General features: G+C 40.7%; 1 protein-coding gene across 2 annotated transcripts in view; it reads right to left on the bottom strand.

Annotated features, from left to right (window-relative positions):
- The window catches only part of LOC133016712 (rab GTPase-activating protein 1), a 62,702-nt gene extending 40,438 nt beyond the window's left edge, over positions 1-22,264 (bottom strand). The window contains exons 1-13 of one of the 2 annotated variants that reach the window (XM_061083529.1): positions 22,170-22,264; positions 13,933-14,169; positions 11,858-11,887; positions 10,678-10,936; positions 10,149-10,362; positions 9,840-10,014; positions 5,688-5,848; positions 5,043-5,153; positions 2,969-3,035; positions 2,780-2,882; positions 2,156-2,325; positions 1,846-2,008; positions 544-637 (exon numbers count right to left, since the gene is read on the bottom strand). In XM_061083529.1, coding sequence (XP_060939512.1) covers positions 544-637; positions 1,846-2,008; positions 2,156-2,325; positions 2,780-2,882; positions 2,969-3,035; positions 5,043-5,153; positions 5,688-5,848; positions 9,840-10,014; positions 10,149-10,362; positions 10,678-10,936; positions 11,858-11,887; positions 13,933-14,085 — 1,700 coding nt within the window. In that variant the 5' untranslated portion in view covers positions 14,086-14,169; positions 22,170-22,264. The remainder of the gene's footprint in view (positions 1-543; positions 638-1,845; positions 2,009-2,155; positions 2,326-2,779; positions 2,883-2,968; positions 3,036-5,042; positions 5,154-5,687; positions 5,849-9,839; positions 10,015-10,148; positions 10,363-10,677; positions 10,937-11,857; positions 11,888-13,932; positions 14,170-22,169) is intronic. The other variant, XM_061083538.1, reaches the window with a different exon arrangement.
- Positions 22,265-23,301: the final 1,037 nt, after the last annotated feature.

Raw genomic sequence — 23,301 nt, 5'->3', positions numbered from 1 at the left:
ATGATTTCTTTATTTGGGCATTTTATCGGAGGCATATCTCTAAAAATAATCAGTGCTTTAATGGTCATCAAGGGATATTACAAATACACAAATCTAGTCATTGAAAAAGACAATTTGATGTAATTTTATAGATTTATTATCTTGTATGTATTATCATAGATATATGGTAATACCTTTTGGTTAAATGTATGTTCTGTATCTCAGGTATATACTGTATATTAGCATAGAGAGGGAGAAAGAGGAAGGCATGCTGTACAGTGCATGTGTGAGTGGAGGAGGCTTAACTTGCAGCAAATTAAAGTCCAGACAGTTTCTATTCAGTTCATCACAAGCTTTTGATTAAAAACAAATGCAGTAAAGGGAGAAGGAAGCCATATTAATAAGCTGCTTATCAAGAATGCCTGCCTGCTGCTTTTTCTTTCACGAGCCGAACGCCCGCTAAACCCCCACCACCACAAAAATGAATACAGTGTGCGTAGACCTTCATGGCAAATGGGATAGAAAAAGTGGAAGGACACAGAGAACGAGGGAACAAAGCCTCACCACTTAGATAGTAAATCTCCCCAGGTTTCCAGGATCTTCTCTGCACACTCCTTGGAAACGTCACCTGATCCACTGAGTAGCGGCTCGTCGTTATCTGGACACACACACACACACACACGCATAAAACAACGGTGAAAATTTGTGTGATCGTTGTTTCCATATTACATGATTGAACGTAACCTTTAAATACTCCAAAACTCATGCATGGGAGAAAAAAATGTATTAACTTAAAATGTGTGTGTTTACTAATTCAAAGAGTTTGGTGTTTAAATGGTGTTAACATCTCTAGTCAAACTTTCTGCTTGATGGTCTTATCAATATGATGTATTCTACTTAGAGGCACTTTGTTTCTAGATGGATGATGATATGTTCATATTATAGACTATAGATCCTCTAGTTTTATGTTTTGTGATGTTTTAACTGTGATGGTTAAAGCTGAACTGCATCTGAGTTGTATACATAACACTGAACTTGAACTGCAGCTCTATAGATAAATGCCAGTAAATTGAGTATCCACGTGGATTTTTTATAATCTAAAGAACTTTTTTCATTCAAAGCTGTACTATTTATACTGAATATTGTATCCAAATATTAATAACAAGCCATCACTGAACATACTGTACCAAAATACCAGTAGACCAAAGACGACCACAGAGAGAGAGATACAGAAAGTACTTCACTGATGTTCTCTGCCTAATAGTTTCATTGCTGCCGACACCACCGCACACACACACACCACTGCTAGCTAAGTGATTTGTGAAGATACAGTACATACAGTTCTGTAACACAGTGTCTGATCGCCCACTGGATTTCAACTCAAGCCTTTTTCTGTTACAGCATGAATCAGAAGATGAAAAGTGTTCAAGGCGCCATACTCTATTCTATTTCACAGCAGTAATACTTTTATTATTGTGTCTTGAAGGTGCTTGCCACTGAATGAGGTCAGTCCTGAACAAGGACACCATCATGGCTCAGTCTTCTAAAAATAATGCTCACCATAATGTATACGATCTTGTCAGTTAAGTTTGCTGCTTTATGTGTCTGACAAGATCAAGAAAGTGCAGGAAGTGTTTCAAAAGGTGGAAAACCATTGTCATATGGTTTAGCTAATCAGAACCACATGTTGCTCTATGTTGTCATATTTGTGAGGAATATTTTCATATGACATATATTCTAAATCATTGCTTTTGCAATATCAAAACAGTATTTTTTATTATATATTCTTATCCTTCTGTGTTCTGTGACTTTAATTACAGGAAAACCCAGTAGAAGTGATGAAAAAATAAGACAGGATCCAATCACCTTCTTCCTCATCATCCTCAGGTGGTGAAGGAACCCCGGTACCAGTGGGCCCGATGCCGGGACTAGCCGTGGTCTTCCTTTTCTCTCTCTCATTCTCACTTTCCAAACTCACCACCTCATAGAGTGTGTCGGAGGCAGGACTCTTGCGCTCCTTACGCTCCATCTGAAACAACACATGAGGTAACATCCTCTGATTAGCTGATAAAACACAACAGCCTTCTTTTCTTTTTTTCTGACTATTCAAGCCCAAAAGTGATTTATTGGGCTTGATTTAATCGTGACTGGAGAAATGCGCGTTGACTTGACATACCTGGCGGAGTTTAAGGTAAAAGGTCTCAGTATAGCTCCGCTTGCTGAAGGGCCAGAACAGCCTGTCATTGGGCGAGCACACTCTGACCCTCGTCTCCAGCAGGAAGCGGACCGGCTCCTCCACCTCTGTGATGACCAGGTCCACTGCTGTCGTCATGTACATGAATTTATCTAGAAGACCAACAAAAATAGCTGCAGTGTTAAAATGGAAATAATTCAAAAATGCTGCAGATTGACTTGTGTTTAAAGCTGAATTAATGGTGGGTTTTGCATGTGGCATATCGATGGAATACTTAGTATGCCTGGGTAGACTTGTGTACTTGTCCTTGACAACAGTAATGTTAACATTTTACTTTCTATGAAGTATGCTAAATTAATTTACAGTACACTTTCATATCATAATTTTACAATTATTTGCTATTCTCTTGAAGGATTTCGGGATTTATGGTTAAAGTGGAAAGTGATTTTATCACTCAGGAATGTGATTTTAAAACTTAGTGAATGTGAGAAAATATTGGTGTGAAAATAAACAATCATCTAATCAGTAAAATATGAACCAAGGGAGTAATAACTGTTGAAAATAGTTGAGTTTTATTAGAATTTTCGACAGGATTTTGGCCGTCACCTTTGGGCGTTTCCTCATTCACAGCCTGGAACTGAGGCGTGTTGGGGTTCCAGCTTCCTGTGATGATGTAAGATTTCCCGTCAGAGCTCTTTCCCATTGACTCCTGGAGGCACAAGTTGGAGGAAGTTAGAAAAAACACAAACACACAACAACACAGACACACACGCACATGAAAAAACAGCCGCCTACCAGGTCCAGCAGGTGCATGTCACTGTTCTTCACATTTTTCCCTGGGCTGAGCAGAAGACCAAAGCACCTAGAGAAGAAAAACACAATAATAAATAAACACATAAAGACACACACACACACACACACACAGAAACATACATGCACAGAGGGAGACAAAGGAGAGCAGCAAAAGGAAGACGATTACGTAAGAAGAAGAACAACAACAAAAAAAACAAGAGCGGGAACCAAAGACAGAACAATAAATCTCTCGATAGATTTAAACCAGTTGTTAAACACCACATATTTTACTGCAAATACCTTCTTGGACTGAGCCTTTAACAACGACCAGAATATGGAGAATATTAAACAAAGCCATCCCCTCCTCAACATCTCTGGATTTATCAAACGATAACAAACCATAAAAAGTGGTGGAATGTTTAAATTTCCACATATTTAATAAACCATGGAAAATGAGGCGCCGCAAAGACATTTTCACCTTAATCACTGTCTTACAAATGTGCCGGAACACTTAAACCTGACAGAAATGCGGATGTATAGATGTTCAGTGGTGTGTGTTTATCAATAAGAGCTAAGTGATTTCCTTCTTGTTAATGTCTGGTCAGTCTGACGGATGCAGGCCAGATTTTTTTCCTTCTACACAACAACTCAAGTGTGAGTTAATTTTATATCCTCCATTATTCTCTGCTTATGCATGTTTTTAATGACATTGAGAGATATGCTGCTGAGGATGTTGTCTTAGATGCTCTAGGTTTTAAATCTACTGTAAGTAGTGTTGTCTGAATACTAGAGCTGTCAAACGATTAAAATATTTAATCGTGATTAATCGCATTTTGTCATAGTTAACTCGCGATTAATCGCAATTAATCGCAAATTTGTATCTATTCTGAATGTTCCTTCATTTATTATTTTTCCATAATTTTACTTTCGTTTTAATGCTCTTATCAACATGGAAAAGTGGATTGGCTTGCTTTATGCAAATGTTTTATATTATTGAAAAACAACATTGCCAAACAGGGCGGTACAAAATAAAATTATAAAGTGCACATTTCAGGTAAACAAGGACTCATCCTATAGTGCAGTTAAACCATGGCTTAATATTTTCTTTTTTTTCAAGTTTGCTGTGAACATAGCAGTCAGTCCTCTTATTTCAGAAACAATGAACCATAACAGTTAGGTTACCAATAAAAGGTAAGCCTACTACTTCTTTGCTTTAAGCTAGCTACTCAAACAGACAAGCAACAAATAACAAACAAACAAAATACACAGGCAGGTGTCGGCCTACTTTGAAATAAATGAAACACACAACTTTGTAGGGCTATTTGAGTCCTCCCCTTATTTGTGGAAAATGTATGAAATAAGAAGTACCCTATTTTTAAATAAATAAAAACATATAGCTGCAGCCTAATAGTGTAACGGACTGGGTTTATGTTTATGTTTGGTTTTGACGTATGCTCAGTAAAACACTGTTGAAGGAGCGCTCTGATGTCTGACGGTCATGAAGGGGTCTGGGTGGGACATGTGACTGTTTTAACCAATAGGATGGGGGGATCGGGGATCAATGAGGAAGTAAAGTGTTGATGTCTGCGAGAGACGGAGTAACAGCGAGAGGTGCACATGTTCGTGTAGAGGAAAATACCAGTTACTAAACCACGAAGAAGTTCCGTGTCCTGTGGGACGCTACAATAGCTTTAAAATATATATTTTAGGTGGCGAAATATTAAAACAAAAAGCGAGAGCAGGTCAGACTGGAGGCGAACACAGATACTGAAGCTGCAGCTGCAGCTCTGCTTTAACTTGAGTTAAAAAAATTGACGGCGTTAAAATGGGTTTGCGTTAACGCCGTTAATAACGCGTTAAACTGACAGCCCTACTGAATACCAAATGGATCTCTCATTTAAAAATGTATAAAAAAAGAGCACTGAACAATAGGGCTTCACAGTGTTTTCATGGACATTTTTACTGTGTTTTGAGAGTTGTGTCACCACTGACAACAAACATCAAGTCAGTGACACTGTACAGTATCTATTTTGAGGGTGTGTGTGTGTCCATGAGTGTGTGCAAGACAAGATTTTACCTCTCAATGGCAAGTTCCTTATTGGAAGTCTGCTGGACATAAATCACTATTTTCTTGTCCATCCCTGCGCGCAGCTTGAAGCTCTGCTTGTCCTTGTCCTTAGCAACAGCGCTGTACGTGAAAAAACAGGAAACATTGATTATTAGATAAAGGATCTTCAGTGGAAAAACAGAGATAAAAGTAACAAAGTCATCGTTAAATTGGGTGAAAGATAAAAGTTTAACGGTGACCCAGTAAAGCTGATTTACTTACAATTGAAACCTTAATATGGAAAATAACCAAATGACATTACAGTTTACATAATATTTGACCACAGGCTGAGAACACAGGTTATTTGTTCTACACTGATATAACGGGAAAAAAAAAAGGTGGAGGAGCATTCATGTGCATGACACAGGTCGCTTGGTGGGAAACTCCGGTCATTAGAGAGACATTTTCTTAAGAACACATTAAATATTAAGGCGGCAGGATGCTGCAAGTGAACAATAACTTTAATTTCGAACGAAACTGCAGCTCACACTCCAAATGTATGAGCAATGCTGATTCTGTCTCAGTGATTCTGTTTTTGTTCATTTTACAATACAATAGACAGACAGTACGACTAGTTTGTTTTAATACATTTTTTGTAATAAATATTTGTCCCACCTGAAGGTACCCTTGCCATCGTCCTCCCTGATCTCCAGGCTGACGGTGAAGGTAAACAAGTCACTGTCAGGGGTGAGAGGAGCAGCCTGCTGAGATGACAGAATAGCTTTCTTCGCTGACCGCCGAAACGCTGTGGCAAAGCTGTACAATATCCTACTGACCTGAAGAAAGAGAGAAGTAAACACAAACAATAATAGTTTATTGTTAAGCCTCTATTCTGGGGAGGCAAAACAAGGCAAGTTCATTTATGTTGGGCGGCTGTGGCTGAGGGGTAGAGTGGTCGTCCTCCAACCTGAAGGTCGGCGGTTCGATCCCCAGTCTGAACCATCTGCATGCCGAAGTGTCCTTGGGCAAGATGCTGAACCCTCAATAGCCCCCCATAGAATAACAAAGTGCTGCAAGTAGATGCACTGTATGAATGTGTGTGTGAATGGGTGAATGTGAAACTGTACTGTAAAGCGCTTTGAGTGGTCTTCATCAGACTAGAAAAGCGCTATATAAATACAAATCCATTTACCATGTTGCACATTTAACAACAAGGCAATTCAAAGAGTGTTTAAAAGATAGGGGGGGAATGGTAAAGCAACATATAAGCAATCATTTGGATAGAAATCCAAAAAAGGTCAAATTAGAAATACAACAGAACAATTTACAGTGCATTGACAGAATTAGTATTCATTCCCTTCGATGAAAGGCCGTGGCAAACATGTCAAAAACGAGTCGGCCATGATTTGAAAGAACTGAGAGCAGCAGCAGACCTGCAGTTCTCTGGCAGTTTGTTCCAGATATGTGGAGCATAAAAACTCAAAGCTGCCATTTCATGTTTAGACTCTGGGGACAGAAAGCAGACTGCACCAGACAACCTGAGGGCTCTGGATGTTTCATAAGGTAGCAGCAGATCAGAAATGTATTTTGGCCTGAAACCATTCAGTGCTTTATAAACCAATAGAAGGACTTTGAAGTCGGCGCTTTGACAGACAGGAAGCCAGTGTAAGCATCTGAAATCTGGAGGGGTATGATCCACTTTCTTAGTGAGGACTCGAGCAGCTGCAGTTCTGATCAGCTGCTTTTTTGAACCGATTGTTTGTTATTTAATCAAAGACCTGTAAACACACAATTACAGCAGTCAAGTCAACTAAAGATAAACGCATGGTCAAGACTTTTCAAATCCTGCTGACACATAAGTTCTTTAATCCCCGATATGTTGTTGTTTATAATTGTCTTAATGTGACTGTTAAAATTCCACAAGAACTGTGAGTGGTTGTTAACTTCACCTATCACAGCCTAATTCTTTCTTGTCTCCAAAGCCAATTACTTACGTAAAAGAAAATGTTAACTTGTTCATTGGGCTTGTACAGAGCTTGAATGTGATTATAGTTCCCTGTGTGATCAAGTCATGCAAACATGTGTGTAATCCCTGGAATTGTGGTGGCATATTTTGTTGTTCTCCATACTGTGAGCTATTGGGAGCATGTAGAGGTTAAACAAAATATCCCCCAAGCTAGAGCCTTAGAGCCATAACATTTTTGTCTGCGGAGATGTGTAATAACTGTGTAATAACAAAGTCTTTCCAGTCCTTTAAGCAGTTTACAAATAGATTTTGTGGAATGTCAGACAGTCGTACCCGATTTTCCAGTTGGTTTAGTGTGTCAAAGGGATGTCTGATAACACACAAATATACAATTTTTAGAGTTGACCTATTACTGTTGTTGTTGCATTTGCACCAAAAAATACTCCAAATAGCCCATGACCTAACAACAATATTTATTATGCATCAGGGTTAATTATTATTCGTTATTCTCAGACAAGGACGTTTAATCATTGTGATGTTTTTGTGCTTTGGGACAGTGTTTAGCAGCATTTGCAGCTGAAATGAGCCGAAAGTTGAGTTTACTAAGCCAAAATTATCGGCAACTGGCAAAGCATTGATTAAAAACTCAATCAAACCCCAGTCGGAAAAGTAACCTAATGACCCACTACTCTACTGACTGTGGACCCTCCAAACTATTAACCATCTTGAGTTTTGATCAGGATAATGATTGATATTCGTCTGTGAATCTGAGCATGAAGGTTCTGTTACTATCAACATATTCTCAACTAACTACTACCAGAGACTGCAGGGTTCTGCTAAATCCCCCCCTCCTCTAAGAGGAGCAGAGTTGGTGGGGGGGCAGCTACAGATGGCCAAGTGTGGAAAACTGGGTGGTAAAGATTTATTTACATTCACTAAACACAAGTTTCCACACACAAGACTTGAGAATTGAAAGCTTTGCCAAGAGAATGTCATATTTTGTGTTTGATTATTACAAAAGCGACACGTGTGAGATAATAAACAGAGCTCTCCCTCATATAGAGGCTCACGGCACAGTGGTTTTGGATCACCTCTCATTGTGGTTAGCAGTTGAGCCCGGGGGTTAGTGACTATGAGATGGTGCAGGGGAAACTGCTGTTATCAATAAATAACAACGCTCTTTTATAAAACAGCCTCCAACCTTTCCTGCACAAAGCCTTTGTTATGTTCTTGTTACAGCAGAAGGTTGTCAGGGGATTGCAGGGGGTTTATTTATTCAGAAACAACAGGGATTGGATGTAAGGGGGGATGAGCAGAGTTAGATGGGGGTAGATGGGGGTCACCCCCTGCATTGAAGAAATTGTGACATCTTAAACAAAGGTATTATTGTTCTGACTATTACAATTAATGCTCCAGCCAAAGATAAAAACTTTAGAATGTCTACAAATGGGCCTTTTGACTCATTGTGTGCGATGGAGAGGAGCAGGATATGGACAGCTGTACTGCTGAGGGGAACTTAATGTGTGCGTTGGAAAGTTCATGCCCCTACACAGAGGATAAATTATCAGCCTTTAACACCACTCATTGGTAAGGGCGAGGCAATAGGACTTTTACCTCGACAACTAATATTGAACGATTATTATATTTTCCTCTGCAGCGTTATTTTCATCTTTGAGAGCTTTTTTAACTGATGTCACGAGCAACGATCTGCACCAATTTGTCAGAGCCTACATTTTTTTGTTTATCTCTCCAAACATGTGATAACATTTGTGTGAGGAGCCCAAATCGCTTTAGTGAAACAAATATATTAAAGCTGTAATAATTCAATCACGCAGCCCTAGATGTTGATCTCTGGACAGGAGAGACGAGGGGGAGGGGTTGGGTATGAGACTCAGCAGGGCTCGGCGTTACTATCAACACCAGGAGACTTTGAATTGTTTAGAAAGTGGCCTTGAGGCCCAGCTAGGAGGTCTGGCTCTACAGAGGACTGGGGAGGTGGTTTGCTTGTGAAAATTTCTATTCAAATCTCAAAATAACATACAATAATAAGATAAGTTTCCTCTAATTATTTAGCTCACCAAATGTTTTACTTTTGGAATATGGGGGGGTCATAAAGGAGAAGCCAACCAATTGGCTGACTCACTCCTTCTTGTTTTGTTGCTGGAGGACTTGAGGGAGGAAGAAGGAGAGAGGAAGATGATAAGGAAGCTCTGCAGACAGAGACGTCTGATTTTTAGATAAAAAGCTGGGGATGTGTGTGTGTGAATATGCCTTAGTTTTTAGTGTGAGCACGAGTGTCACTGGTGAAGGTCTGGGAATGTGGATTTTTGCACGCCAAGGGACTGATAAAGCAGTGTCTGTCTGAAGGTGCTTGGTGGCACTGAGTGCTTCCATGAAGGAGAAATCAGGTCACTGAACATTGAAGCTTTAACCCAGATTCATGAGTGGATTCCCTTTTCTTTTCTTTCACACGTCTGGTGAACAGACTGTATATAAGCAATGACTCTCCTATAAGTCAGCTTAGGGGGGTTGTGTGTGGTGTACATGTGCATCTCAGCATATCCTGGATTGTATGACATAAGGACTTGGGGACCACTGAGAAACCTCCTGCACCGACACTGAAGCCTGAGTGACAGACTACAGGGGAGACCACCCCTAGCAGGCAAGGTCAACCAGAATACTGCTGGTCATACGGCTGGAAACACATGTTTAAGTACGTGAGTGGATACGAGTGCAGCAGAGGAGCTTTTGCTCCCCCTTTGGTTCTCTATCAGAACAGCAGCAACATTACTGGCACCTGTTTTTTTGCATGTGAGTCTATGATAGACGTAGTTACACATGAATCAATGGATAATCCTCACCGCCTCTTGAATTTGACAGCGGAACACATGGATCCTGAAGATCTCAGCATTGTAGTGGCTCTCGGTGAAGGCGAAGCAGTCACTCTCTGGAGTACCATCATGGCCGCGCACGCAGAACAGAATCTTGTAGATAGGGTAGTTGGCAATCTCCGTACTGTTGTTGGGGTCCAGCAGCCTGTTAAAATATCAATAAATAAGTCCATAAAGATCACAACTACAACTGAAGCTCTTCTTGTTATCTGTACGCTGTGAGGATTTCGGTCCATCAGCTGGAAGTGATATTTTAACTAGTTCTCCACATGTTCTTACCTGACAGTGCCTTCAGACACGCCTGGCACAGATAGGGTGACATCCAGGGGAACCTGGCACTGCCCTCTGAGGATACTCATCATCCGAAGGGCCTCCACCTCACTGCGGGGGGCGTTGACAGATGCACACCCCACATATGTCAGCTGGCTGAACACAACGCTGTCCTCATCTGGAATGGGACTGCTGGGGCTGCCATCGGATGATGATTCGTCCCCTGCAAAGTGGCAATGGGAACATGAAAAGAAAAGATAGTAAATTAATGAAACAACAAATATTTCCTTATCTAAATTATGTTCACTGGGAAGCAAGAAAGTGGAATGGAATTTAAGAGGATAGGTGAGAAGGACAACAGTTAAATCAATGAGAGATATTCATGCAACAAATGAATACAATGGACAAAGAGTTATGTGAATATTTATATAATTGAAAAACCTGAGTGGTTCTATGATACTACTCTTAAAGAGCCATTGTGTAAACTTTGAAAAACAGGAAAAATTTAAATAGAAAAATGAAAAGTAGGATGGCTCACCGCGATACGACCTCTCATTCAGCTCACTCTCCTGTGCCGTCTGGACGGGCAGCACTATCTCCAACTTAGGCGGGGATGAACTTAGAGGGTCCGAGCCGGGCGCTACAGGCGACGCCGTTGTGGGGAGAGGGCTACGGCCCCCTACACCCAAGGTTTCCATTCCTGTTCCCAGTCCGTGCCCAGCTTCAGCTACCGATGGGTCCATTAGGACATCCTCTAACTCCCTCTGGAGCTGCTGTTCACTTCCATTCCCCACAATCTGATCGACACGCACAGAGGAGCAGAAACACACATACACATAGAAACACACGTGCACACAATCACACCAAGGAGCGGGAACAAAAGGGGGTACAGAGAACAACACGTTTAAACCCAAACACATATCATTAAACACACAAACACAAAATCATCAGTGAAATCACCACAACAAATCAGCTGTCAGATAAATCCGAGGCCCACTTCCACCGTTTCTCCTGCAGTTTTTAGGACTGTGCAGTGGCTCTGCCTTCAGCAGTGATATTGTGATTCATTTCAAGTGAGTGTGGTGAAGGTTGAGGAAAGAAGCCTTGTTTTATGTTGGCGGTCAGAGATATATCTTGATAAAAAATTCTAAATCATATTAGTGATTAGTGGGTAAATGTGTAAATCAGCTAATTCTACCAAATAGTGGGAAAAATAGCAGGTCAAAGGCTGGACAAATTATGAAGCGCCACAAAAAGAGGGAACGCTGAGTTTTCCTGACGGCTGTGGCTGCATCCTACCAGTGAGGAGCAGACTTAAACTGTAGAGGGCGCTACTGTACAGAGTACAGACCAAAAAGGGGATGAGGAGGCTAGTAAGAATAGGGAATCAGATTTTTCTTCTCAAATCTAGCTGAGTCTCTATGCAGCTATACTAGGGCTTGGTATTTACAGGTACTGCTAAAAGCATTGGTGAGTGTGAGGCAAAACTGCCCTCCTACATGTAGGAGCGTCTACCACTCCCTTCCTCAAAACTAAACTGTTGAAGCGGCTGGCTAGTGCCATCACTCAACAGCTGGCAAATATAAAGAAAGCTCAAATAATCACAAACAGAAATCACCACGGAATGACATCAAAAAAGAGAGGGATAAAGACACAAAACAAGCAAGAGATACAGAGAGAAGAGGTGGAGAGGGAAGTTAGCGAGATAAGAGACTGACCTTAAAGCTGACCCCTTCCTCAGAAATCACCTGCATAACAAACAACAAGTTTAGACACACTGACTCTTCTCTGCCTGGATGGGAAGGGAGATGTGCACAAGAGTGTGTGGGGGCGAAAAACCAAAAACATGATATCTGGATGACTTGAGTGTCGGTGAATGTAGTGATGTCACTGGAGAACAGTGGATGTGTGTTGAGGACAGGGTTTCTTCCCTGAGACAACAGGCAGCACGACACTGACCTCAACTGTGCAGCAGAATAACTGCAGTTCAATCAGCTCATGTAAAATGCAAACTCTAGATTTTGGTCCCTTTCCAACACCAAGCCAACAATTCCTTTCAAATTCAAAGAAACTGAGGCGAAGTAATCATATTAACTAATGGACAGAGTGTGAAGATGTGAGCCAGCGATTAATAAATTCGATAAAAGGAAAGGTGATAACTAGTACACTCATGGACAAGATATATCTGCAGAAAAGAGGAGAGGAGGGGAGGTAACCTGAATCCATGAGGGACGCTCGCAGGATGGCGGCTCGTAGCTACGTTTGCTTCAAAGTCGTCTTTCTCTTTGCAGACAGACACACCCTGGTCACAAAACACCATTATTTTCCCTGACAGTGAGTTCAAAGCACTCGCAGCTGCATCGCCACACTGTTGGTAAACTAATATCTGCTGAGTGCAGCACTGAACTGACTCACAGAGGGCACATGAGGCGTGATAGCACATGCTGTACACTAACAAGTGCAGCTGATTGACTGCAGATGGGAGATGTTTTCCTAAAGATAAGTCGCATTAAAACAAATGAAAAATTGGTTAAAAATCAGCTGATACTAAATTAATTTACACGGGATTCTTCTGTTGTTTGACCTGTGTGACGATTTGATAACAATCCCTTTTCTTTTGCCGACGGCCGAGACACAGAGAGGAGCTGCCGGCTCAGTAGCACTCCTGCCTAATTTTCAGCCAGGAAAAACCCTGACTAAATAAATAATACTAACAGGTTTAAGCAACAAGAACAAGTTCTACACAACAAACAAAGCCAATGAAAATGCTCTCGTTTTTTAAGGATGTGCACATATTTGACAACTTCCCTGCAGCAAATAGCAAATGTAGAAATCAACTATGAGACGAGGGAAGAGTGAGGATGTTGAAAAGGCAAAAGAAGAAATGGTTAGCCTTATGGTTAGAGTGTGAGACTGCATGGTTAAAAAAGATGGAAGAGAGCTTAAGACAGGTGAGGGATGAACTACCGTTGACAAAGTAATCCGTTTTACCTCTGACCCCTAACATGCAAATAAAACATGTTACACCGACAGGTCAAAATGAAACCCTGGCAATATGGACTTGTTTGGGTGTTGACGTTGAAAATGAGATGAAGGTGAATTTTTTTTTTTATTTGTCTTCCAGTATAAAAATGTGGGAATGATTCCAAAGATGTTGTTATCTTATGACAAGGCAGTGGAATTGAGGCTTCATATTTTTAGGTTTAAACATTAACACAACACAAATAAAGCCAAATATATTGAAGTTAATACATATAAAAAATGTTTTACATAAGCATAAGAAAAGTTGGCCTATATCAGCAATTATTAAGGGTGCCCCGATTGAACAGGTCATAGACTACAGGATCGGTATCAGCCGATACTACTTCAGACGATAGGTGATCGGCAATGGGCCCCAAAAATCCTGATCGGAACACCCTTAGCAAATATAAATACTGATAATTATACATTTATTAAAGGCTTAAGCCAAGCAATATAATACCTGATTCTGATATATCTGTCTGCCTCAAATTAATATGAAATTAACATCAACAAATTCTGCCATATCTTGGCCTGAATTGTTTTTCAACTGGATATTAAAAAAAATGTATATATAACTTTACAATTCCTGTAATTTCTCTAATATCAAGAGCAGATTGTGACTATTATAAGTATTTAGCATCCTCCTGATATGGAAATAAGCAAATGTCAAAAGAGTTTACTTATCATTTACTCTAACTAGACAAGGTACAGCTGTGAAGTCACCTTTCTCTCCCTTGTACGTCTGTCCATACCTACACCCAACCATCCTTACCTTCAGTCCTGTCTTTTCGTCATCACTACCATTATTAGTGGAGGAGGGTGTCTCGTCCCCCAGGCGGGACACAAGGACAAAGTCCTCACTGTTGAGAGTGGACACCGAGTCCGAGGAGACGCTAATCTTCCCCACCGAGACTTTGTCATCCATGGCTGCCGCTGTTTAACTCAGCCACGCTGCTCATGAATGGAGGACGGGTTGGAGGAAGTGGTGGTAGATGATGAGCAAAATCACCTGGAAAAAGAAAAAAATAATAAAGAAAAAGGAAAAAAAGCAGAAAACAGTCATGATGAGATGAAATCCGTGAAAAGCATCTTTTAAGGCAAGTGGAAACTTTGCTGTTGGACATTAACCATCTAAAAAACTGTGAAACCATTCATTCTTCACCTTTAGAGGTATTTCTAACACCTTAAAGAAACTCTGCGGCAAGGTTACAAAACCCAGAGAGGAACAATAAAGATGTCAAGCGAAAAAATATAGTTCAAGTAAAGGTGACATATTAGAGAGCGGGCTGCAATGAAGAAACAAGGAGTTGTGGGTTTCTGGAGCAGTGATATAGGTGACACATGTATATGAAAGTGAGGAATCAAATGAACAAGGCAGCTTTAGTACAACCATCCTGTCTATCACATGTCAGTGATGCCTGTTGCAAAGATTCAACCACCACCCCATAGCACATGAACACAATAGATCTGTTACCTGAACACACAATGTTATTTGTCCCATCAAATAACATGGAGGAAGTAGGTTTATGACCTATACTGCAGCCATCCCAGGGAACAATTGAGACGCTTTGAATCCACTCGTGGGGAACAGTCATGTCGTCCATTTGTAAATAATCAATAGGCGTTTGTAGAATTGACAAACAATAATTCAGATGCATGGCAAAAATAATTACTTTTGAAATTGATCATTTATTCTCTATTTATAAATTCAGATATGTCAGTATGAGAAGGAAGGAGAATTGAGGAAGATCTCCATCTTTACAGTTATGGAACAAGGTATCAACTGAAAAGGGGGAGGTGCCCCTGTATGTAACACGGGAAGAAAGACAACAGAGACTCTAACAAGCTATTTATATCTCAACTCCTCCCTTTCACTCTCTCCCATTCCTTTTCCTTTCACTCTTCTCTCCTTATCCCTCCTCCCTCCAATCTTCGGTGGTATCTCAGACCTTATCGCTTTCCTCTTTACTTCTCTGCCCTTTCCCTCCTCAAGTTTTTCTAAAAGGTTTCCGTTGGTGTTTCTTGGACTGTGCTCTCTTGTCAAAGACCCACCCTCTCTATTCAAAGCAGTTTACACTATGGAGAAGTAATAGGAAGAATACATTTAAATTGGAAAGGTCACAGCAGTTAATAATTTAACAAACCTAAAATGAGTAAACATGTCTTTGTGACTAGAAGCTTTTAGTTATTACGTTTTTATTATGCTACCATTAACATTAGGTCACTGTGAACAGAGTCAGATTCTCAGGACTTTTTCTGGAACTTACTGTGAATACGTCTGACCAAAACAATCTCCTCTCTTAAAGGAAAACTGTGAAAATTGTCCGTGCCCAACTTCATGTAGATTTTCCAGAGTTCATGTCTCAAAAACATCTCCTTAAAGAAATATGTAACGCTGCTGTGCAGTTGCTGCTTCTTCCCATGACAACACTGAGAATATTACCAACAAGCCAGGGGGAGTAATCATGAAGCCATATGGCCTGACAGGTAGTTCACTCACTGTTGGGGTTACTGTCATCCTGTATCATGACATACAGCGTGACTGACATTGAGGTATGGACAACTTAATCGCTTTTGTGTTTATTTCATTGAAGTTAAGGCTGCAGCTGGGCCTCATGTGTGACAGGTAGCACTTATGTTTTCCTTACTTCTTAAGAGGAACTGGGACGATACACAGACCTCACACCAGCCCATCACACCATGTTTACCTCCTCTACACTTACTTATATCATGAGAAAATCTCAGCTCTCATGTCACCATGTTACCTTTAAAAGAAAGTTGTGAGGCCAAATATCAATACTGCAGAAATGTGGGTCAAACTCTATCATCTGCTTGGATCTGTGGTTTAGGAACTTTCTTAAATCAGCAATTTTGTAGCATCTGACACTCCTCAGTTAGATTCCCACACTTTTAATCTTCAGGAGACTTTGAAGAGGTTTTCTCTACTTTTGGCTTAAAGGCTCCAGCTTTCTATTTTTAGAAAACTTGTAATCTGAGTGATTGGACAAGGTCGTTTTTTTCCGTGTTGATGGAATTTTTTGTTTTCACATATTCTGGTATTTTGTTTTGCCACAGTGGCTGCTGCTGATAAGGCTGACTCCCAAAGTGTAGTAAACACTCTTAGATCACATCTATGAAAGCATTAGCAGTGGGCGAGGCATTAGCAAAACAGTGCTTTCATGAAAAAACGAATCAACTAAAAAATTAAAGCTACACTATTGGAGCCTTTCTTCCTGTCCTTTACATTCTTAAAGCTTGAAGTAAAATCCCCAGATATCCCAATCTTTTATACATAGTTAGATAAAAGATATGAATAGTCTAATTTGATGCAACTAAGGCCTCAAAACTTTAACAATAAAGAACTTTGAGAGCTTTGTCCTGCTGTCATTTTCTCAGTCTCTGGCCATCGGAAGTACCAGGAGAGATCCCGCCAAATCGGGAGGATCATCAAAATGCCCATAAAGTTTTTTACTGTCCTCAGTAGAAAGGCAGGAAGACCTTGCCAAAGCTCCGGCCCCCTCTGTGTACCTTGATCAGAGCCGGAAAGGAGTGTGCACGTTCGCTGGCCAATCACATTAATTAGCCTTTATCAACCTGACTCAGGTCCATCCCCCTAGCACAAGTCAGCACTCACCCACAGCCACACACGTGCACACACACGCACAAACCTACCACTCTGTCTCTGACTGGCTGGCAGCTCGAACAGGCACATAATGGCTGCCTTGTCACCCTGCTTCCCTCCTTTGCCTCACTAACTTCTCTGCCTGCTCCTGCAGAGATTGGTTATCAAGTCTTTTAGTGCATCATAGGGCTGAGCAATGATAGAAGAAAATGGATATTTTAACAATTTTTTAACAGATACTAAAACTGCAGTATGTGGGCATCTCTGCAGCATTTCAGACTCAATACCTATTTGACCCGAGGGAAATTTGTTTCCAAAGTCATTGCAATACAGTCAACACAAAAGGACACATTTCAGAAGAGACAACCCACCAAACTTCACATGACACATAAAAACAAGTCACATTCATCGTGGCAATTTGTTTAGTGCTGCAATGGCAGAGGGTACGAAGCTCCTACTGAATCAGGCCTGTCTCCATTTGAAGATTCTGTACCTACGTCCGGATGGCACTAATGTGAAGTTATAATTAAGGGGATGGTCGGTGACATCTGCTGTGGTGAGTGCCGTGCGTGTGATGGCTCTGTCGTACAGGTCTGTGACTTTGCATGTGGCAAGGCAGATGATTTCAGAGGCGGTGTGTGTGATGCCTGTGAGTTTGTTTTTGTTGGGGACAGAGAGCATGTTGTAGAAAGTGGTGGAACAGTACAGCAGGGTGGACTGGACTATGCTTTACTAGAGTAGCAACAGGAGGTGGGGGGCCATGGACAGTGCTCTGAGTTTACGGATGATATTGAGTCTCTGCTCTGATGGTTTATCGTCAATATTGAGTCTGAGGTATTTGAAAAGGTCAACCAATTCCTTTGTCTTGCCAATGTTCAGCTGTAAGAAGTTGTTAGTGCACCACTGTGTGAAGTGAGCAATGGAATTGTGATAGTCTGTAACAGAGTTATTGTCATTGAGTAATCCCAGGATGGCAGTGTCATCAGAGTATTTGAAGTATGTGGTGACGGGTGAGGGGCTCTGGCAGCGGTCGGTGTAGAGTGTGTAGAGTGGCATAATGTTGTGTAACATGGCAAATACCAAAAAGTTTTAGCTTATGCAATCTGAATATTGCACTGAAGCATATTGATGTCACAAGTATCTAGATTAATTTAGCCCTAGTGCCATCTCAGAACACACAGGATCCATTTCATATCAGGCTACTGATTCTTCCAAAATCAGATGTACAGTAGCTTGATGATATTTTCAGACTCACTAAAAATGTTACACCTCTTGTATCCGTTTCCATCCAACAACACAACCTTAACTACACAAGTACTTTGATGGATGGATACTCAGTAGGACTTAAAGATGTTAATAATCTTAAAGGTCATAACGCACCCTTCTTCGCACTCTGCTTTTATTTTTATCAACTACATAACTGTGAGTTCCAGGACTGCAGCTGGCACAATTATGACACTATCATGGTGATAAAAATCTGCCCACAAACAGACAGAAAGCCATAAACAATCCAAGCTGCGGTGAGTTAGAGTTTTAAAAGCTTAACTGTTAACACACAAAGTGATAGAGGCAGTCAGGGTCTGACATGCAATGGATCATGCAGACTATTCTTTTCTTTCTGGAGCAAATCACAAACAACTGTGGCCTCTTTGAGCTGTTTGTCATGGTTAAAAACAGAGGCACAGAATATCTTATACCAATCCATGTGTAAAACCGTGCACACTGGAAACCTACGCCTTTCTGTTTTTTTGACTCCCTACCACTCTCCAGCTGAATGGCCTGTTCTGAGCTGCCAGCTGGGCGCTGCGTGCACCTCACAAGGGAGAGGAGGACACTGCCAGACACAGCTAAAGAGCATTCAGGCTTGAAACACAGTCCCTTTCGACGCGCCTCACAGCAATGACTCCAGCCAGGCAGAGACACCACAGAGAGAGGATGGGACAGAAAAGAATGGCAGAAAAGCTGAATTACCACATGGTCAGTCACAAGGTGAAGTACAGAGGGACAGAGAAAGAAAAGGAATGAAAGAGCAGCTCCGAATGATCAAGTTATTATGTCAAAATCAAGGACACACGTACAAACACATGGACAGCAACTAATTATCATTTCAGTTGAGGCTGACAGCAAAGCACAGGCTCTCATTTTACTATCAAGGAATGAAAACCTTCGCATGGGCCTGCACTCAACAACAAAACAATCTCACATGACCTGAGGACAGAGTGCAGGCCTGCCTTTAACTTTGGACATGAAGCAGAGGCTAGAAAAAACCTCTACATCGAGATACTGAGCTGCACAATGTGGAGTGTGCAATGTGGCAATTCATAAACATTCACATAGCAATGGGTTAGGAAGAATAGAAGTATGCTTCTTATATAGGAAACCTGACACCTGTGTGTCAGTGAATATGTGATCCTTTAAAACAAATAGTTGCTAAGGGTGTTGGGCCTTTAGACAATAGAAGTGAAAGCAGAAGATGCCCCTTATATAAGATTAAATGAAAGCATAAGTTTACTTTACAAGCATTAGGTATTTATACGGTTGTTATGTTATACGACTCATAACACAAATTAAGGCTATAGTCCTCTTGGGGGTGATGACTGAGAATGTGAAATATTTGAAAGAATGTCTATCAGCAATGATAGTGTAGTAAGTGTATTATGAAAAGTCTTCATTGGTAGTAGATGCACCGATTGAATTATTTCCTCTGTGGATGTTTTAAAACTTTACTCGGTTCACGTCGAGTCAATAATAAGTGAGGAAAAAGTTCTACAGATGTTACAGATTCCCAAATTTTAAACCTCCCGTGTAACTCTAAGCTATGAAGTGTATTTCCTTTGCTTTCGACCCTACATACTCTGTTTTCATTTCAGCTACAGCAACTGGATGAAGGAAACACTAATCCACTACAGTTGATGCCAACTCCGCCGCCATTCAGTCTCCACCAGCTCTGCAAATAACAGGTGCATCTGAGGGGCGTTGTTGGGATTTCAGAACATTCAGGCCTCAGTCTAAAATCTGTTTCAGACCGAGCTGAAGCAGCAGGAATACAAGAAAACACACTAAGAAAATATTGTGAACGCTCAAAGCAAAGCAGAGTGACTGACAGAGAGATGCTGAAAGTAACTGAATTTGTTTAACTTTAATCAAATGAGTAGGAAAATATATGTACAATCGATCAATGGATGTGTAAAAAATACCATAATTTTAACTGTCTTATACATCTAAGAAAATATGTTTGAAGAAGCCCTGAGTGTTGTGGGATGTGATATGATCTAACAAAAAAAGAACATCTGTTCTCTCATCTCTATCGTTTATTTCATTGTTCTGCAAATCAATATTTGTGACTTTATTTTCCATCATGCAGACACACCACACAACACAGCTGCAAACAGGGAATTTGCTTGAAAGCAACAAAAACAAACACGGAGGAGCATGAATGTGTCACAGAACCGTGTAATTCTGAACAGAAGGAGTCCGACCAGCCGTGGTCCCGGTTTGGTTTTGGTATAAAAAGACTAAGAATTTGTATTTTTTGCAAACCATGCCGCAGACCAGCCTCCACCACAGAAGTAGACTCCAGAGCTCAAAGAAATACCTCAGGCTCAAACCCTACAAGAGGCTTTTGCCCGCAGCACAACATATGGCAAAGAACCACGAAGATAAGAGGAGATCACAGCTGCTGCTGCTGCAACTGACATCTGGAAAGACATGGCTCCAATTTACAACATTGAGAAAAAAGCAAGACTAAAGAGTAACAAGTAAAGATTTGTATTTTTCTCTGGATATGAAATTGAGATTTGAGATTTTGGCACAACCTTTATTCATTCTTGTTAAACCACAAATATTTACATACAGACCAATCTGATTGCGGTGTTTCTTGTTCACGCATGCATGTGTAAGTGTCTATGACCTGACCTACAACAATGATTTACTGCACTACCTGTGGTTCAGGAAACGAAACAGGAACAAAGAGCTGAGTCAGGTAGAGTGACAGTTGGCACATTTGGCTCAGAGTTACCAGATATGTTGTCTATAATGAGAACAACTCAAAATCAAAACAAGAAAGAAAAGCTGCAGATTTCAACAATCCTATTCTTCATGGTCACAACCGTTTTTGGCATTAATCTTGAGAGAGTTTGCTGATGCAACAAAGTGTCTTACAATCAGAAAATGAGACAGATATAGAACTTAACTATATACGGGCATTGTGTTTTCAAAAAGATATGGCGTTAACGAAACACAATTAACCTATATATAATATACAGGTAGTTTGTATTATAGCACAGGTTTTAGGTGTTGTTATGAGTATTTTCTTAAACTTGACTTAATAAAGGTTCAGTCAAAAGTTATTTCACCAATACACATCTATAAGGGAGTTTAACTGCTTTGCAATTTAAGATGTAACATATTAATGCAATGAATTGTTTTCATCCTGTCTTATTATAACTCTCCAAACTAAATGTGTTGCTTTATTAAATCTAAGTTTATGATTGTCTTCATTATGTATATTAAAATGATCCTGTGTTTATAGTGAAAGCTCCTTTAGCACTACACAGGGGACAGATGTGATCATCAGAGTTTTGTGAATTATAACTGAATGAGTCACTGTGATGAATAACAGTAGCTTGCAGTGACATCATCAAGAATTCCAGACCTGTACAGACACTTGAAGTGAAAAACAAAAACAAGAGCACATCCACCTGTCACTTACCAGCAAACAACCACAGTGACACATACACCAGGGCAGGAAATATGGAGAAAACGGTAATAACTACTGGTAATTCACATTCAGTCAGGAATAAGAGATAAATTAGATATATTAGCATCCACTTTAATTGGATTTCTGCACAGCACTTAATCTGGATGCCAGTGAACCTGCTCCGGGTGGAAGCAGCTCATGCAGCTTCCGGGGGCCCGAGTGCACATCGAACCTCTCAGTTAGTGATACACAACTTGGACAGTGTTGTCTCCACGATGCTAAACAGGGATTAATGAAGCTAGCTCTGCAGTTCACTGACAGCCTGAGCTAGCTTCACCAACCTGCCCAGCGTTAGCTCAGCCAGCTACTCATCGATTCACAGTCTGGGGAAAGGGTGGGGGGGGGGACGGACGTTTAGCTACACAGTGACAGTTTAGCCAAAAGTGTTGTGTCTCTGCAACACAATTAGCAGGACGTGTTGTGTGGACGTGTTGGGGTGAACGTGGTAAATTAACCCCGCCGACTGTCCCTCTCCGTAGGGCGCAGATGAGAGGCCATTACTGGATGTAGCGGGGCTAGCTAACGAATGCTAGCCATGCTACCCTGCAGCCACCAGCAAACACAGACACACACACACACACACAGGTTTCCTCACGTCGGACACACACGGACGTGCACGACAGCTTACCTTCAAACCCACTGGTGTGTTTACTCCGACGGCGGCTGACACAACATTGTTCTCTCCCAGTAACATCAGCTGCAACTGCATCCAGCAGCAGAGCTGTAAACACTGCCCGTTCACAGCCGCACTGCGCATGCGCCTGTCAGAGAGCAGAGAGGAGGAGGTGGTGGTGGTGGAGAGGGATGGATGGATGGATGGATAGATGGATGGATGGATGGATAGATGGATGGTTAGATAGATAGATAGATAGATAGATAGATAGATAGATAGATAGATAGATAGATAGATAGATAGATAGATAGATAGATAGATAGATAGATAGATAGATAGATAGATAGATAGATAGATAGATAGATAGATAGATAGATAGATAGATAGATAGATAGATAGATAGATAGATAGATAGAGAGATGTGTACCTACTTGAGAAGAAACATGACTCAGGTCAAGTATCATGGAGGATAAGTCCAACTCTCAATATATTGTTGTAAAATATATTTTTATTTTAAAATACATACAGAAAGAATGCTGCATTTGTATTAACTATTTTGTCATAATGGCACCATAATCACTGCTTGTATTAACAATAAGATTATTGCTTGTATTATCTAATAATTTGAATCATATTCTTGCTTCATTTCCTTCGCTTCTTTTTCTTTTAATCTTCCCCTCCAACATAATACACAAAACACACTTTGCTTTTGAAGTTCACACTCCTGTTAATCTAATGTAAACCCACATAATTCCCTGGTTGGTGGATGGCCACTTATTTAAAAGCAGAAAAGTGATGGGGGCTGACTCTCTACACCTTTAAATCCCCGAACCACAGATCTCAGTCATAACAAACACACCCACTCTTCTCATTGTGCTTCAGTGCTGTTGGTCCTTCCTGCCCAGCATGTCGGGGCTTGTTGTTTCCTCACAGTTGGACCAGGTAACACAACTGTACAATTTATTTATCAAACAGTTTTGAATATTTAAAGAAACACACAAACTCAAACAGCTTTTTAAGTGTAAATGCACTTCTGAAGTACAGTTTACAGTTAAAGTGACTATGAAGAGTTATCATGCAGTTTCCCCTCAAAGTATTCCAATGAGATTTGGGGGATTTTAACGCCCCGTTGTGTTCTCTCTTCTCT

Source organism: Limanda limanda, chromosome 1 (genome assembly GCF_963576545.1).
Source record: "Limanda limanda chromosome 1, fLimLim1.1, whole genome shotgun sequence".
In the NCBI taxonomy this organism is placed as follows: domain Eukaryota; kingdom Metazoa; phylum Chordata; class Actinopteri; order Pleuronectiformes; family Pleuronectidae; genus Limanda; species Limanda limanda.
This window is presented reverse-complemented; position numbering and strand designations above follow the sequence as displayed.